This window comes from Nicotiana sylvestris, chromosome 10, assembly GCF_000393655.2.
Source record: "Nicotiana sylvestris chromosome 10, ASM39365v2, whole genome shotgun sequence".
NCBI lineage: Eukaryota > Viridiplantae > Streptophyta > Magnoliopsida > Solanales > Solanaceae > Nicotiana > Nicotiana sylvestris.
Genome location: NC_091066.1, coordinates 50,261,108 through 50,277,460, shown reverse-complemented (window position 1 = coordinate 50,277,460; position 16,353 = coordinate 50,261,108). Strand labels below are relative to the sequence as shown.

The window sequence follows — 16,353 nt, the reverse complement described above, 5'->3', positions numbered from 1 at the left end:
TCGATGCATCGATGCTGAAGGTGTATTCTGATAGTCACGGCACTTCCGTGGACTCAACATATTTATCGAAGCCACTTTTACTCATGAGCCCTTGGGAGCTCTGTCCTCGATCATTCCTTCGATCATTTCGAACGGAGTTACGTCCTAGGCCTCTACTTCTACAATCTGTACTGTATGGTTGGTACCGATCTTTGTTCAATCGGGGTTCTATGTTGATGTCCCTTTGAATTCTGCCGATGGGCCGATTTAGGTAAATGGAACCGGAATGGGTTCCTAATTAATCATCCTCGACCCTGATCTTCGACTGGTATATGTATATCGGCCCAGGTTACAACTGGATATCTAATTAGATTCTGCTTTAGTTGTCGTGATGCTATCGAACTTCGTTCGTTCAAACCTTGAGTGAAAGCTTGAACAACCCAATCATCTGTGACCGGGGGTAGGTCCATGCGTTCCATCTGGAACCGTGATATGAATTCCCTTAGAATTTCGTTGTCCTTTTGTCTCACTTTGAAGAGGTCCGACTTCCAAGTTGCAAGCTTTATTACTCCGGCGTATGCCTTTACGAACAAATTTGCAAGCATAGCAAAGGAATCGATAGAATTGGGTGGCAGATTGTGGTACCATATCATCGCTTCTTTCGATAAAATATCTCCAAACTTTTTCAATAAAACGGATTCAATCTCATCATCTTCTGAGTCATTCCTCTTTATTGCGCATGTATAAGAAGTAACATGCTCATTAGGGTTAGTGGTCCCATTGTATTTGGGAATTTCTGGCATGCAGAATTTTTTCGGAATGAGCTTCGGAGCTGCACTTGGAGGGAAAGGCTTCTGCACGAACTTCTTCGAATCCAAACCCTTTAGAATCAGTGGTGCCCCCGGTATTTGATCAACCCGAGAGTTGTATGTTTTTACCTTTTTATCATTTGCCTCGATTTTCTTTTCTCCCGATTCAATCTGTTTAGTGAGCTTCACGATCATCTTCATAATGGCGAGGTCAGTCCCCGATTCAATGGCGTTTGATTTCTCCGGTACAGGTTCGGCTCTTTGAACAACTTCTTGTGATGTCTCGAGCTTAATTCTACTTGGTGCTCGATTCTGATTTTGGAGTTGCTCTATCGCAACTTGTTGAGTCTGTAACATTTCGAATATCATTCGAAGGCTAATTTCACCTTTTCACCACTCTGTGCGTTCTGATCGGCTGCTCGAGCATCTCTACAGACGCTATTTTCAGGGTTGACGCCCAAATTCCCATTAATGGCAACATGGGAGCTGACATCGACTGGATCTACGGCGGTGGTCCATCGGGGTTGACTTGAGGTACTCCGTTTTCCTGGGCGACTATGTTTTCATTCTTGCCATGAAGACCAAGGCCGTTGTGTGTGTGAGTGTGTGCTACTTGAGAGTTTGACATGTTGATTCCTGAAATCAAAGACACTTACGAGAACAAGCGTAAAGCAGTGTGTGATATGGGAATTAATACCAGGCAATCACTATTATCCCTAGCCCCATGGTGGGCGCCAAACTGTTTACCCTTAAAATTGGATAACAATTAAACTTATAATGTGATTTTAAGGACACGCGATTTCACCTAATATCAATTGATGAATATGAAGATCAATAATAGAAATTAACAATGAGATAAATCAAACCGGTGTTGAAACGTAATTCAGCCCTCGAGCTTAAGTGCCCTAGAACTGGTCGGTACTCGAATAGTTAGGAAGTAAGAAAATTGATGAACAAGAATATAAGCTAGAGAGAGAGTGTGTGGTATTGCTTTGATATGCGTGAATGTAAAGTGATTACAAAATGATTAGAACCCTCTTTATATTGTAAATGAATCATATCTATGATACAATTCTAATTACGGAAGTAAATCCCATGATTAGCTTAAACAACCACCCTTAATTTGATCTGTTCCGAGATTGCCGCCATGATCTTCGACCAGTCACGAATATCTTGTTTTTCTGTTATTATGCAGTCATCGATCTTGCCCGCTGTTTGTCCCATTTAGCCTCGATCTCAACATGCATCTCGAATCCTGAACTCTATACCCAGTCTTCGTGCCCCGGTGCCCAGTCTTCGAACCTTCACCCCGATCTCGTCAAATCAGTAAAATCGGGTTAGCCCTATACAAAGACTAGGGACCATTTTCTTTAGGATTGAGATGTCTAATCTGAATACTGGAAAATGGAAATGTTGAATGATGACGTTGATTCTCTCTTCCAATCCATATCCGAAAATAAGCAATTCAAACCTCAAAAAATACTCACTATTTAAAATGCAAAAGCTTAGTGGGAATCCAACTATTTCATCCGGTTATATTTATTTGTAACTTTTTAGTTTTGTTCCAAAAAATTTATCATTTTAGAAAACTAAGAAAGAATTAATTATATTTTAAAATTATCCCTACTTCTCCAATAAATATTTGAATTTTGATGATGATAGCGGCATATTCATTATTACATATAATTGTGGACCATATCAAATTACATGCCCAGAATAAATATAAATAAAGTAAAATAAAAAATATGTTTTTTATATTTTCCTAACAATCTTATTTTTACTAGAAAGAAGAAAAAGAGATCGAGAGGCTGGGCCATTTATTCAAATAATCCTATCTATATGACAAGTATATAGGAGTGCTCCTCTACTCTATTTTATAAATCACTGTTTTTTTTTTTTTGTTAATTCCAAAAAGAATTAAATTTTATCATATTTCTTACTCTAAATTTTTGTTATTATTTTGTTCACTCATACTCATAGCAATGACATTTCTTAATATTATTAATTCAATTTTTTTTAAAAAAAATATGTGTCAAAACCTTTTTTGCTTAGCTCGGTGTATAATCTAACACCAATACACAAAATGAAAAGGAAAAAGTATCTATTTGTCATAGAATCTTCTCTTGACTAACAAATTTAAAAACAGCAAAAAGAGAAACAAAACAAAAACTTAATCCCTAATCCAAAAGCGCATTGTCACTGAGCTTCAGTCGCACCACACACGTACCCCAGACCTACCAGTGTCAGTCTCAAACCCCCCTAAATTCCAAGAACCTTCCCAAATTACCCACTCACTCTTCAAATACCCCCAGGGTCCTGGCGGCTAGTATTTTATTCTCTCTTATTTGACCAAAAACAATAAAACCAATCCCCATTTGAACCCATCGTCCTTCTTATCCCTTCTTAGGGTTTCAATTTTGATCAATTCTTGAGTTTGATATTTTCAATCTCAAATTCATAGTTTTAGAATACCCATCTAGATATCATTTTTGTGGTTGTAATATTTTTTTGGATTGTTGAAGAGATGAAGATGTTGGAGTTAATTGATTCGGACTCGTTTGCATGTTTTGGGTCGTCGAAGAATGCGTTTCCACCTGGGTTTAGGTTTCATCCGACAGACGAGGAACTTGTACTGTATTACTTGAAGAAGAAGATATGTCGGAAGAGGATTCTGCTGGATGCCATCGCTGAGACTGACGTGTATAAGTGGGATCCTGAGGACTTGCCTGGTATGTATATGATAACTCGTATTTGGGTTTTTGATATGAATTTCAAATTGGGGTTTTGATTTTCTTGGGCCGTTGACTTGAACTGATCATCGTATTGTGTTTGTGTTTTGCTGTGTCTTTTGATCTATACAGTGCTTGCTTTTGTGTTCATTGTTGAGGGCTGTGATTTATCTACGTCTTGTAGTGACTTTTCTCGAGTGTTATTTTGTGATGATTGCATTATCTGGTGCTACAATTTATCTGAATGAGTGAGTGATGGTGGAGCCAGATTTTTCAGTAAGGGAGTTCAAAATATAAAAAAGTGAACGTAGGAAGAAGTCAAGCGGATTCAACATCTTTCTACTATATACATAAAAGATAACTTTTACCTAGTATATATAGTGTAATTTTTCGGCGAATGATGAACCCCCATCAGCCCCTGCCTCTGCCCATGTGTGAATCCTCTATATTTGGTGTGCATTTTTATGCTTATAGGTCTATTGCTGTATAGTTGAGCTCCAGAGGTCCTTGCTTGTTTATTACGGGATCATTTGCTTAGATTATCTTTACTTATCTCAGTTCAGTGGATGCGTGTTTGTGGCCTATATCTTTTACTTGTTTGCTTTTGTTGTTTTTGCGTTTCTGTTTTTTCTCCTTTTTTATTGGAGGGTGGGATTAGCTTCAGCTGCATTTGTTGTGTTAATTATAGTTGAATTTGTATGGATTGAAGGACATATAAGAATGCAGATCTAGTATGATTTAATTCTCCGGAGTTTATCTATGAACGATGTAAACGTGATCATTCTTAATGCTGTTATCTTCCAATTTCCTCCATTTTCTTTGTCTTTTGTACTTTTGTTTGCGTTTTCCTTTTAACTTGCTTCCTTACTTTAGATCTTGTCTTATTCATACTTGTTAGTTGTCTGAAAATTAACTGCTGCTGCTTTGTAATCATATTATGGTAGATATTTTTTAATAAACTGTTTTAATCTTTTGAATAGTCTACTTATGGATTTTGCTAATTTAAACTGCAGATCTGTCTAAATTAAAAACTGGGGACCGGCAGTGGTTCTTCTTTAGCCCCAGAGATCGAAAGTATCCTAACGGAGCACGGTCAAACAGGGCAACAAAGCACGGGTATTGGAAAGCTACGGGAAAGGATCGAATTATTACGTGCAACTCACGTGCTGTTGGAGTTAAGAAGACCCTAGTCTATTATAAAGGCCGAGCACCAGTAGGCGAGCGAACAGACTGGGTGATGCATGAGTATACTATGGATGAAGAAGAGCTGAAAAGGTGTCAGAATGTCCATGACTACTATGCGCTTTACAAGGTCTTTAAGAAAAGTGGGCCTGGTCCTAAGAATAATGAGCAGTATGGTGCACCTTTTAGAGAAGAGGACTGGGTTGATGATGAATGTCCAAGTGCCAAAGCCTCTGTTCGCCCGGTTGATGATGAACGCCCAAGTGCCAAGGCCTCTGTCCGCCAAGACACTTCCGCAAAGCATGTCAACGAAGCTCCTTCTGTAGATGGTGGACTTGAGGAGTTGTTGAACAATACTGCAGATGAGGCTGTGCTTGTTGAGCCACTTTGTGCCGACTATGATTATGCCCTAGAGCAGCTTGTATATGAGGAAGATACTGAAAGTACATTGCTAGATCATTCATCAAGGGAAGTTAATTTTCCCAATCATAGTGCTGTGATTGCCCCAGGCTGCCAGCATTACCATGTGAAGGAAAGCTTTGACCTGACACAGTCAGGCACGTCACAGCTACAGTTGCATGAGGCACCAGAGGTCACATCTGCTCCCGTTAGTTGGGAACAACAGCGGCATGTGGTGGAAGAGGATTTCCTTGAAGATTATCTGGAGATGAATGACCTTCTTGGTCCAGAGCCAAGCATTCAGAACTTTGATAATCCGGAGCTGGGTGTTAAAAACTTTGATGAGGCCGGACCAAGTGGTCAAAACTTTGATAAGCCTTCTGGAAACTTCGAGGATTTGCAATTCGATTACTTGGATGGGTTGACAGAATTTGACTTGTATCATGACACACCCTTTCTTCTTGATGATATTAGAACAACTGATGTGGGGCAAATTACTGAACCATACATGAACAACTTTGTGAATGGTGCTGTAAATCCTGTTTCAACAACGTATTTAAGCACTTTTCAGAATGAAATGGTGAACCATCAGCCAATGTACTTGAATAATGGAGAACAGATTAGCAATCAACTGTGGACACATGATCAAAGGTTTAACATCTATAACCCCAGTGAGGCAAATCAGTTGGTTGTTCCTCCAGCTATATCAGGTATCCAAATGATCCCAAACAGCAATACTGCCACTTTTGCTTGTCTTATGCCGTACTAATGCTCTTTCAAGATTTTCATAAAACACATTTTTTATGTGAGCTGACTTTATGGAGCTCTTGGCAGATGATGGTATAGAATAACCATGTCATCTTCAGCATGGCGAGAACTCTTTTGCCCAAGTGGAAATGGGGGAGTTTGAGCCAACAAGAGCTCTGCTGCTGCTAATATAGTGGTGCTAGATTTATTTGCTAATTTTGCAAGTTTTGGCAATGTTTTAGGTGTTGTGTATGATAGTAATTTGGCAAATCATCCTATGGGCGCAAGTCAGAATCAAATAGTCAGACAGGATGATGGTACACCGTCATGGTTCTCCTCTCAGTTGTGGGCCTTTGTGGATTCTATACCTACCACTCCTGCTGCAGCTGCTGAAAGTCCTCTGGTTAATGGGGCTTTCAAGCGCATGTCTAGCTTTAGTAAGTTGAGAATAAACGCCAGGAACATGAATGTTGTGGCAGGTAATACTGTAACTTCAAGCAGTTCGGGCAACTCTAAGAATGGGGTTTTTTATTTTTCTTTTCTTGGAATACTTTGTGCAATCTTATGTGTGTTAGTAGGAACATTTGTTAAAGTCTTTGGGAGATACATATCCTCTTAAATATGCGAAGAATTTTGGTGTTCTATCATCTGCTATCTTGCCAGAATCAATGAGAAGCTGAGCATATATCTTCAAGTAATGCAAAATCTACTTAGAAGTATGATGTAATTCCCCCCTTCCCTTAGTGCCCGCCCACTGACCTCCTCAAAGTAAAAGAAATTGAAAAAAGAACAAAGAAACGTTCACTTAATTGAAAACAAGACTAAATAGAAAGTTGTCACTAGCAATTTTGACTGAACTTCCGAGATTATGTCATAAGCAATTTTTACAAAAATTTCCGCTTGGGGAGTTATGCTTTGCAGGGATGCATATCATTGGATGTAATTCAGTGAGTCCAAGTTGATTGCTGACGTGGAAGGTCCTATGTGGCTTAAATTTTGATTGTCTCTAGTTTCTTGTTTGTAGGTTGGGATGGTATATACCATTTTCCCACCTCCTTCAGCCCCTGAGTTTGGGGAAGGACCGGGGGAAGTATAGGTTTATTTATTCGGTCAGGTAAGTTTGGTTTGGAATGTATTTTCTTGGCTGTGATAAATATGAGTGACAAATGTCTTGGGAGGAGATTGATTTTAACTTGTCCTGAGTATGCAGCATAATTTATACTCAGCTTGTGTGTCAAGTTACGACCTGCCACTTTAGTTGGTAAATATTCTCGCAATATTGTTTGTGTTTCAGCTCATAGTGTTTTACTGCTCCATATAATGTTCAATTGGATCATGGTCTTTGTCATATGGCCCTAAATTGGAGAAGTGACTATTTTAGCTGGGGTTGGTTTGAACTTCTGAGTTTTGGAGGAACTAGAGTGTCAGTCAATGTTGTTTGGCTGTCAAAGTTTAGTGTTTAACTTTTGTGTTTGTCGCTGTCGTCGTTAATGTCTAATTAGAGTGTCGTGGCTATTCATATGATAACACTAGGATTTGTGAGCCGCTAAGTTTTTTTTTTTTTTTTTTTTTTTTTTTTTTGCTGTTCATTGATGGGGAATTGGGTCTGTTGAGGGCATGTTTGTGTAAATTCTCAACAGATATATGAAATCTATGACCACCAAAATTTGGACTGAGTCCGGAACCAAAATGTAGTTCTTTTGGACTCAAAGTACACAAATAGGTGGTAAAAAAAAATTACATTTTTATATATAGCGCCATAATACCTGACGCTATACAGTAACGGCACCGTTAATGTATAGCGCCAAGTATTGTGGCGCTATAGTGTAAAATTTGATACGCCCAGGTATAACGCCACAATACCTGGCGCTATGCATACATCATTAATGTATAGCGCCATGTATAGTTGCGCTATACTTTTTTTTCCTGGCCCCACCAATAATTCCTGACTTCAATAATTCAAAAGCGTATAGTGCCAACTTTTTGGGCGCTATATATATATATATATATATTCGGTTATATATATATAAATTTTCGGCTAGCCATTTCCTATATAAAGAGGTTAGGATTGTAGAAATTCATTCAAATTTTTTTTAACTCTTGTTGAAACATTTATTGTTTTTAAATTTTCCAGCATTTTTTTATTATTATTTCTGAAAAGCGTAGAATAAGAGTTTCATTATATTGGGGGAGGGTGAGGTTGTGATGGAGAATAACTTCGTGGGCTGTACAATAGAGTACGATAAATTGATATCGTTGTTATGCAAAAAACTGAGTGTGAGGAAACGTTCGGTGATACTTAAAGTAACCGGAAGATATCCGTATTCCGTCACTCCGTAAGGGGTTGCTTTTTACTCGGAGTTTAACATCGACGATGATGGAACTTTGAGTGATTTTCTGAGGACTTCGAACGAATGCCGGGAATTTTTTTATAATCACAATGTTGGAGATGTACGTGAAGGTCGAAGACGTTCCAAAAAACGAGGTTGTGCGTAGCAGTGATAACCCCCAGTCATCGGGTGGTTATTCTGGAGCAGTTTTTGCCGGACAGGTTCCGGATAAAAGAGTTTTCCTTGATTTAAACTTATCACCGCCGGCGAATGAGCATCGAGAAAATAATTTATACACTGCTTTTCATAATTCACAAGACGAGTGGTAAACTTCAATTTTCATTTGTGTTAATTATGAATATTTTTGGCGTATTGAATTTGTATTAACGCTCATATATTTAATAGGGGTACCGGCCGAATATGAATTTTACAAGTGGCCCATCCGATAGTCATCACTTAATTGAAAACGTCCATCATGAAATTTCATCATATTACGACTTGTAAGTGAAGTGATATAGCCATATGGAAATCATTTATTAATTCAGTAGCTTATATTTTTGTTGGTTGTGCAGTGAAAACGAGCAAGTTGAACCACCCGTACTCACTCAATTGACCGAAAATGACATATTACATCGGGATCTGGCAGATGCACAGAGTGAGGAACAGAACAGTGATTACGATAACAATGCCGATGAATCCGGAGACGAGACACTCTTTTTTCGTGAGGATGGTGATGAGCAGGATGAGGAGGAAGAACCTGATTTGAAGAGAGACCCCCCTAGACGAAGAGCGTACGAGTCCGAAGTGCCGTTTCATTCAAGGGAGATTCCTTACATTGATAACTTGCCAACCGTGCCGGATGTGGAAGCTCTCATAAGGGATTTTGATGAAATCCGGATAGCAATGTGGGATGATTCTAGACCAACGGTGATTGCAAAGGGGATGTTTTTCCTGATAAAATGCGCTTAAGCAGAGCTTGTAAAATGCACAACGTAAAAGAGTGTCGTGAGATGCAGGTATGGGAGTCAAGTCCGATGGTATACAAGGTTGTTTGTCGCAGGTGGTTTTGGCCATGCAATTGGATGTTGCGTGCGACCAAGAAGAAGACAGGTATGTGGAAATTGGGTAAATACATTCTCACCCACACATGCGAAATAGACACATTCAACGGGAATCACTTCAACTTGGATATTGACTTGATTTCTCTTGTACTTATTCCGCACATCGAAGCGTCCATAAGGTATACAATCAAAGAGTGCATTACATCCGTCCACCAGGAATATGGCCATACCATTACGAAAAGAAAGGCATTTCTCGGGCGCAAACGAGCGTTTGAAATTGACTACGGTAATTGGGATAAGTCATTTGCATCTCTGCCAAAGTACATGGCTGCACTGCAGCACTTTAACCCCGGGACAGTTGTTGAATGGAAGTTTGAGCAGAGTCCGGGAACACCAGAATACATATTCAATTACGTGTTCTGGGCGTTTAAGCCAGTAATTGCTGGTTTTTCGCATTGCCGGCCCGTAATATCCATAGACGGAACTCATGTCTATGGAAAGTACGATATCAAGCTATTGATAGCCGTGACAATGGATGCTAATGAACAGATATTTCCTCTAGCTTTTGCTGTTTGTGACAATGAAAGCACAGAGATGTGGACGCTGTTTTTGAACCACCTGAAAGAGCATGTTATCAAACACGTTCAGGTATTTGTCTAATATCTGATCGACATGGTGGTGATCGGCATGATAGTATATTAAGTTCCGTGGAGAACTTGCCTGCATGGCAAGAACCTTATGCATACCACCGTTACTGTGTGAGGCACTTTAAGGCCAATTTCCAGAAGGCACATCCCAACAAGGATCTACATGATTTGATATGGATGACAACAACAGACCCCCAACTGCATAAATTCCAGAGGCATATGAATTCTATCAGGCAAGAAGACGAGGCAGCCTATCGTTGGTTAATGCGACATGACCCTGAAAAGTGGACGTTGCATGCGGATGGTGGCAGCCAATGGGGAATTCTTACTACAAACGTGTCAAAGTCCTTCAACGGGTTATTGAAGTCGGCAAGAGGATTGTCCGTCACAGCCATGGTGTGGATGTCGTTCAAGCAGATGGCGGAGAGGTTTGTTGAACGATCTGCAGCTGCAACGGAATTGATGGAGAGGGGTGTTGAATTTATGCCAGTGCCTATGAAGAGATTTGAGAAATACAGACGGCGAGCACATTTGCATTCATTTTTGCAGTATGATAACGAAAGAGGTATTTTTGAAGTTCGCATCGCTATCCATAATAATCGGGGTAATAATGTACATACTGTAAATGAATTTGCAAGGTTATGCTCCTGTGGGAAATGATCCATCTACCACATGCCTTGCTCACATGCCATCAAGTGTTTTCAACGTGTTGGTTATGTGGAGACCAACTATGTTGATCAACAATATAGTGTTTCCAAGTACCTAAACACATATAATGGTCAGTTGCAGCCAGTGGGTGCTGAGCATTATTGGCCTCTGGAACCATTTAAAATGGTGTGTAACAAGTCCTATTTGCGTAAAAGACAGGTGCAGAAGAGAACGCGTATACAGAACCAAATGGATGTTAGTGACACCGTTTATGCGCGCAAATGTGGTATATGCTCGCAAACAGGACACGACCGTCGTAAATGTCCTTCAGCTGGTTTGGGTGGCAAAACTAATCAAGCTCGTGGTGGGTGTTCTTCTAGTGTACCTAACTACCCATGAGTTGATGTTGTAATAATTAGTTGTTATGTCTATGTTGCAAGATTTATGAAATAAAATTATGCTTGTTAACTATGATTTGTACTTTCCCATTTTACCTATTTAAATAATAATTTAATAAAATTATTTGTATATTTATTATGTGTGTGTTGTCTTGTCGAACCGAAAAAGCTGACCAGCTGACATAAAGTTGTCTTGCCAACATCATGATATTTAACACGCAAAGTATAACGCCATTAGATAGTACATTATGTGTGTGTTGTCTTGTCGAACTGAAAAAGCTGACCAACTGACATAAAGTTGTCTTGCCAACATCATGATATTTAACACACAAAGTATGGAGCCATTAGATAGTACGTTATGTGTGTGTTGTCTTGTCGAACTGAAAAAGCTGACCAGCTGACATAAAGTTGTCTTGCCAACATCATGATATTTAACACGCAAAGTATAACACCATTAGATAGTACGTTATGTGTGTGTTGTCTCGCCTATAAATAACGGGTTCATTGTAGTTATGTTGTGTGCTCAAAATTTACTAAAAGCAAATATTTTATTAAAAGTAAGTTTTTTTTACTAAAAGCAAATATTACACAAATGGCTCAACCTCTTCATCCACCAAAGTGCAACTGTGGAAAAGCATGCTTGATGCAAAATTGTTGGGACGGTGGTGAAGTTGGACGCCGCTACTGGCACTGTATGAACCAGTTTTACAAGGTTCCCGACGAACCTATTTGTGATTTTCAGGAATGGGTTGATGAACCATGTTATCAGGAATGTTACAGAGAACAACTGCAGTTTCTTCATAATATGTGTTTAAGACAACAGGAACATGAAAAAGAAAGCAATAGAATTATTGCAGACTTGAGGGTGAACCTGAAGGAGGTGAGAGAAGAAAAATGGAAAACACAATGGAATTGTGAAGCACAAAAAGATCGAAAAAAAATATAAACTGAAACTTGCGGAGGTGAAGGCGAAACTGAAAGAGGTAGAAGAAGAAAAAGAACAACTGGAAGAACGATTTAAGTGGTTGGAGCGGAGAATAAATAGCAACCGGGGCTAAACATTGGCATGTATGTGTTTAGTGTATTTTTCATATTTCATGTATTTTTATTATGTTGGCCTGCTATGTTTGTATTTGTGATTGTGTTTGTGCTGTAGTAATATTTTCCTTGTTTGTTGTACTAAATTTTATTTTAATTGAAGTAGAAGTTAAGTTTAAGTGCTTGTGTTGTACTATATTTTATTTTAATTGAAGTGGAAGTTAAGTTTAAGTGCTTGTGTTGTACTAAATTTTATTTTATGAAACTATCAAACGGATGGAGAACTAAAAAAAGTAATGCTCATATTCGATTAAATATTGTTGTTAATGTATACAAAAATATTATTTACACCATGTCAATGTGTCCCGCATCCGGTGTGTCTCAATGCAGCCGCTGGCCTGAGGCGCATTCCCTCCCGCCCGGGTACGCTATCAGGATTATCATCAAGTTGTCTCCTTATAGCCGGATGAGGCGCAAGATAAAATGTATCGGTGGTGCTGTCACCTCCAGTAGAAGGCTACATAATAATATAAAACTTAGTATAGAAAACTACATAACAATTCACAACAATTTATATTGTCTTACCATCATCGTCTCTAGATCCTGAATGTAGTCATCTGTCGCTGCATCGCATGAAGCCTTAAAAAGGAAATTAATAAAGTTAAAGAAAATAAATAAGTTACAGTTAAAACAAATTCAAATTCAATACTAATAAACTCATACCTGCACATGTGATGTAGAGCCATAACTCAGTCGGCGCCCACTATAAAAATCTCGGGTCGGTCGATCCTTAACAGTGGTAGACGAGTCTGGGAAGTATCTACCCCAATCCACTCCTTGAATATCCGAGCCTGTGATCAATAATTGACCCGATGGGGTCACCTGCGATGGCACTGGAGTGCGATAAATTCCAAGGCTGTAAGACGGTATGTCCGTCTCATGCATGCCACCTGCCATATCAGCAACAACATCATCAGCAGGAGCCTCAATGCCCCCTTGATGGGGACCACCTCCTCTCCGCCTACGACCACGTCGTCCGGTACCACCAGCTCGTCGGCCACCACCAGCTCGTGGGATACCACGACCTCGATGGTACTGCGCTGGATCCATATAATCAGCCTCGTGTGCCAAACACTGATCCGATCGGGCTCGCTGTAGTGTCTGTGCAGCCACATCCATGAATCGACGACTATACTCCTGCATGACCACATGATCGTGGACATAACTCTGCATCTGCTGCCCCATATGATAGACGGTATGCAATCCAATCGCCTGCACAAAGTAAAAAATATAAACTACATATTTGGCACTAAATTACAGGTATATAACTAATAATAACTGTGAGCATGTGATTTTTGCCCTATGAGAACTATTCCCAAAAATTCAAAATAAAATAGTTTTGTGTTGTTTGTGATTTATTTGTATTTTGTCTGTGCATGTTTATTTCTACTTTAATTAATTAAAATGCAAAAAAAAATACGTTGCATGTGCCCTTAGGATTTTTATTTCTATAATTCGGAATTAATAAACCATAGTTTGGTTTTTAAATAAAGAAAATCACAAAAAAATACATATTTTTGTATTTTTGGCATTTAATGTCCAAGTGCCCGATTTTGTTTGTACTTAATATTTTGGTGCGGTATTTACTGTTAAAGGTCAATTAGTATTTTCTAAGTTAATTTTTTTTTACAATTTTTTTTAGGAATTTTGGTATTTAGGAATTAAAAGGAAAAAGAAAAAGAAGAAAAGAGTGAAAATCGGATTGGGCCATTATTTTTGGACCAAAATTCAGGCCCAAATCACCCATTTACCAGGTCCAGTTGGTCTGGCCAGAGACGTCTTTAAACGACGTCGTTTGGTCACTCTTAATCAAGGCCGTTGGATTAAATCGATCCAACGGCTGAGATTCAATCTCCCTTACCCGTTCCCAAACTCTACCCGTTACCCGGATCCAGCCAACCCCCCCACTTAAACCTAACGATGTCGTTTTCTATCAGTAAAAGGATCCAGGCTGTTGATCGTGATTGATCCAACGGCCAAGATCAAATCCCCACCCCACTATATAAGTCCAAACCATACCCCGCCCCCAAGGCAAACCCCCCCTCACCTCTTCGTCTTTGAGTTTTAGAGACCAAACAGATCCTCCGCCTTCAACCACCGCCCTCCGCCCACCGAAAATCGCCTCACGACTGTTCCGGTGGTCTAAACAGCCCCAAAATTACACCATAGAACCCCCTCACCATCCTCTTTCCGAATCCCCACTCCATCGCCTTCGAATCATCCCCGAGTTCTTCGAATCTTAGATCGAAGAACTGGCCCCTAACCCTAGTTCATCCAAACAGCCCCAAATTTACACCACAGCTTCCCCTCGACCTCCCCAATCAGAACCCCTAACCCTTATCCCTCAAATCCCAGCCGTTTGCTTCGAATCTTAGATCAAAGGAATCGAACCAAACCCTAATCCGTTCAAATGCCACCAAACTCACACCCTGTAATCTCCTGGACCCCCTCACCATGAATCCTTGATCGACTCTTTTCAAATCATCGTGGGGCAGCTCGGATTCCAGATCGAAGTTAGGCAGGCCAGGTTCCTTGAATTTTGGGCCAGAGACTGACTTTAGCCATGATGTTTTCCTTCGAAAACACATGGTTAAAGTCCGTCTCGGCTTGAAAGTGGGAAGAGCCTTGAGTTTCTTTTTTATCGAGTTGTGATTCGGGTAAGTCTTTTACGTCCAGTTTTGATTGTTCACTCTTGCAGTTCCGTTTGTTTACTCTATCCCTTCCTCCTCTATAAATTGGCATGAATTTCCCGTTTGATGTATGGTCAGTAGTTTAAGGTACAAATTTGGGCCAGTTTGCGAGTTGAATTTGTCAAGAACTGGTCTAATTTGTGTCTGTTTAGTTTGGTTTAAGTTCAGGATACCAATTACTTTGTCATTGTGATTCCTTAATCAGTGATGTTGACATGTACCATAGACCTAATGCTTAGGAAATGGTTCATGATTGTTTGAATCTAGACTTGTGCTATTAATCAGGTTTCTTTTCATGATACTTGTTTTGCCTCATCTCTAATTGCAGTCTCATATTGAGAGTAGTTGGGTCTAGTTAAAACTATTGTGAATTAAAATTTGTTCTATAGTGTGTGATTCCCTTTGCTTGCAATTCATGCTGTCGATTACCTGCCTAGTTGGTCATCAGGAGGTCTACTGGTCTTTCAAATCTGAAGTTTTGTAATCTGTCCAGTTGAGTTAGGAGTCAGTTGTTAGGAATTTGATAGTTTGAATTGGTTGTAGCTGAAGGGTTTGGTACAGAGTGAAAGGGGTTGAGGTAGGATAGTAGTTCAGGGCAGTCTAGGAGGGTAATCTGGGAATTGAAAAGTTTAAAAATGGTTAGTTTAAGTGTTCTGTCCAGTAGGGTACTAAAGTACCATTAAACTAATGAATGGTTTAAGTGCTAATGAGGAACAAAACATAATGGTAGGGGAAGGTTTAGAGGAAATGGATTAAGAAATAGGTGCCCATACCTATTTGAATTTAAATAAAGAAAAGACAAGGGTAGTGGGGGACAAGTGAATTAAAAAGAGAACAAAACATGTAGTAGTGGTCGAGGAATATGATGGGCAGAAAATCTGATAGTTTCAAGGCAGAGAAGGCAGGCCTGTTTTTGGGATATAAATAGAGTCATTGAAGACAATTTAGGGGTGGTTTTTTTTGAAGGAAAATCAGTTTCTCTTTCAGCTCTTTTTTTAGAGAGTCTAGGCTGGATTTTGACATCAGAAATTCAGAGTTTAAGAGTGAAATACAAGCTGAGTTTTTACCCTAAAGAATTCAATAGGTTGAGAGCTAAATATTGAAAAAGTAAGGTCTTCTAGACTACCGAAAATCAGGATCAGTTTGTTACTGTTTAATTGAGGTTCTGAGTGTCTTTATTTGAGAATCTGAAGAACAGAAATCAGAAAATCTACTTGTCTCATTTCTGAATACATTTTGTTCCTGTCTGTGAATTGCTTGGTATTTTCTGGTTTCACTCCTGGGTTTTTGGATTGCTTGTGCTGGGTGTTCTTTCTGCTGTGTGTTTTTGGCTGAACTGGTTGTGTCCGTGGCTGTTTGAACTCCAAATTTGCTGTTGCTGTGTTACATACTACTCTGCTGATCTTCTTCTTCTTGTATTCCAATACCAGGTACACATTTCGAGCCTATGTCAATATAGCTCCATCTATTGGAAACGTGAAATGAAACTGAAACTGAATATCTATCGTAGTTCTATTTTGATAATTTTGTTACGTTAGGTAGTTCTCTGTATAGTGATTGAGTGCTTATTGTAATAAAAATAGGACTATTTTGAATGGTAAATCTAGGACTGTTAGCTTAAGGATTGTTAAACTAA

At 39.3% G+C, this 16,353-nt stretch overlaps 3 protein-coding genes across 3 annotated transcripts; 2 read left to right on the top strand and 1 right to left on the bottom strand.

The window, feature by feature from the left end:
- Positions 1–281: 281 nt before the first annotated feature.
- Positions 282–1,145, bottom strand: LOC138879313 (uncharacterized). The gene has a single exon (XM_070158919.1). The coding sequence runs from the start codon at positions 1,143–1,145 to the stop codon at positions 282–284; it is 864 nt and encodes a 287-aa protein (XP_070015020.1).
- A 1,971-nt stretch (positions 1,146–3,116) lies between these two features.
- On the top strand, positions 3,117–6,492 carry LOC104225129 (NAC domain-containing protein 17-like). Its single transcript, XM_009776896.2, has 3 exons — positions 3,117–3,517; positions 4,531–5,808; positions 6,088–6,492. The coding sequence occupies exons 1-3, from the start codon at positions 3,313–3,315 to the stop codon at positions 6,462–6,464; spliced, it is 1,860 nt and encodes a 619-aa protein (XP_009775198.1). The 5' UTR covers positions 3,117–3,312; the 3' UTR covers positions 6,465–6,492.
- Positions 6,493–7,973: 1,481 nt separating this feature from the next.
- On the top strand, positions 7,974–10,993 carry LOC138880422 (uncharacterized). The gene is made up of 2 exons (XM_070160548.1): positions 7,974–8,675; positions 8,748–10,993. Exons 1-2 carry the CDS (start codon positions 8,596–8,598, stop codon positions 9,142–9,144), a joined length of 477 nt encoding a protein of 158 aa, XP_070016649.1. The 5' UTR covers positions 7,974–8,595; the 3' UTR covers positions 9,145–10,993.
- Positions 10,994–16,353: the final 5,360 nt, after the last annotated feature.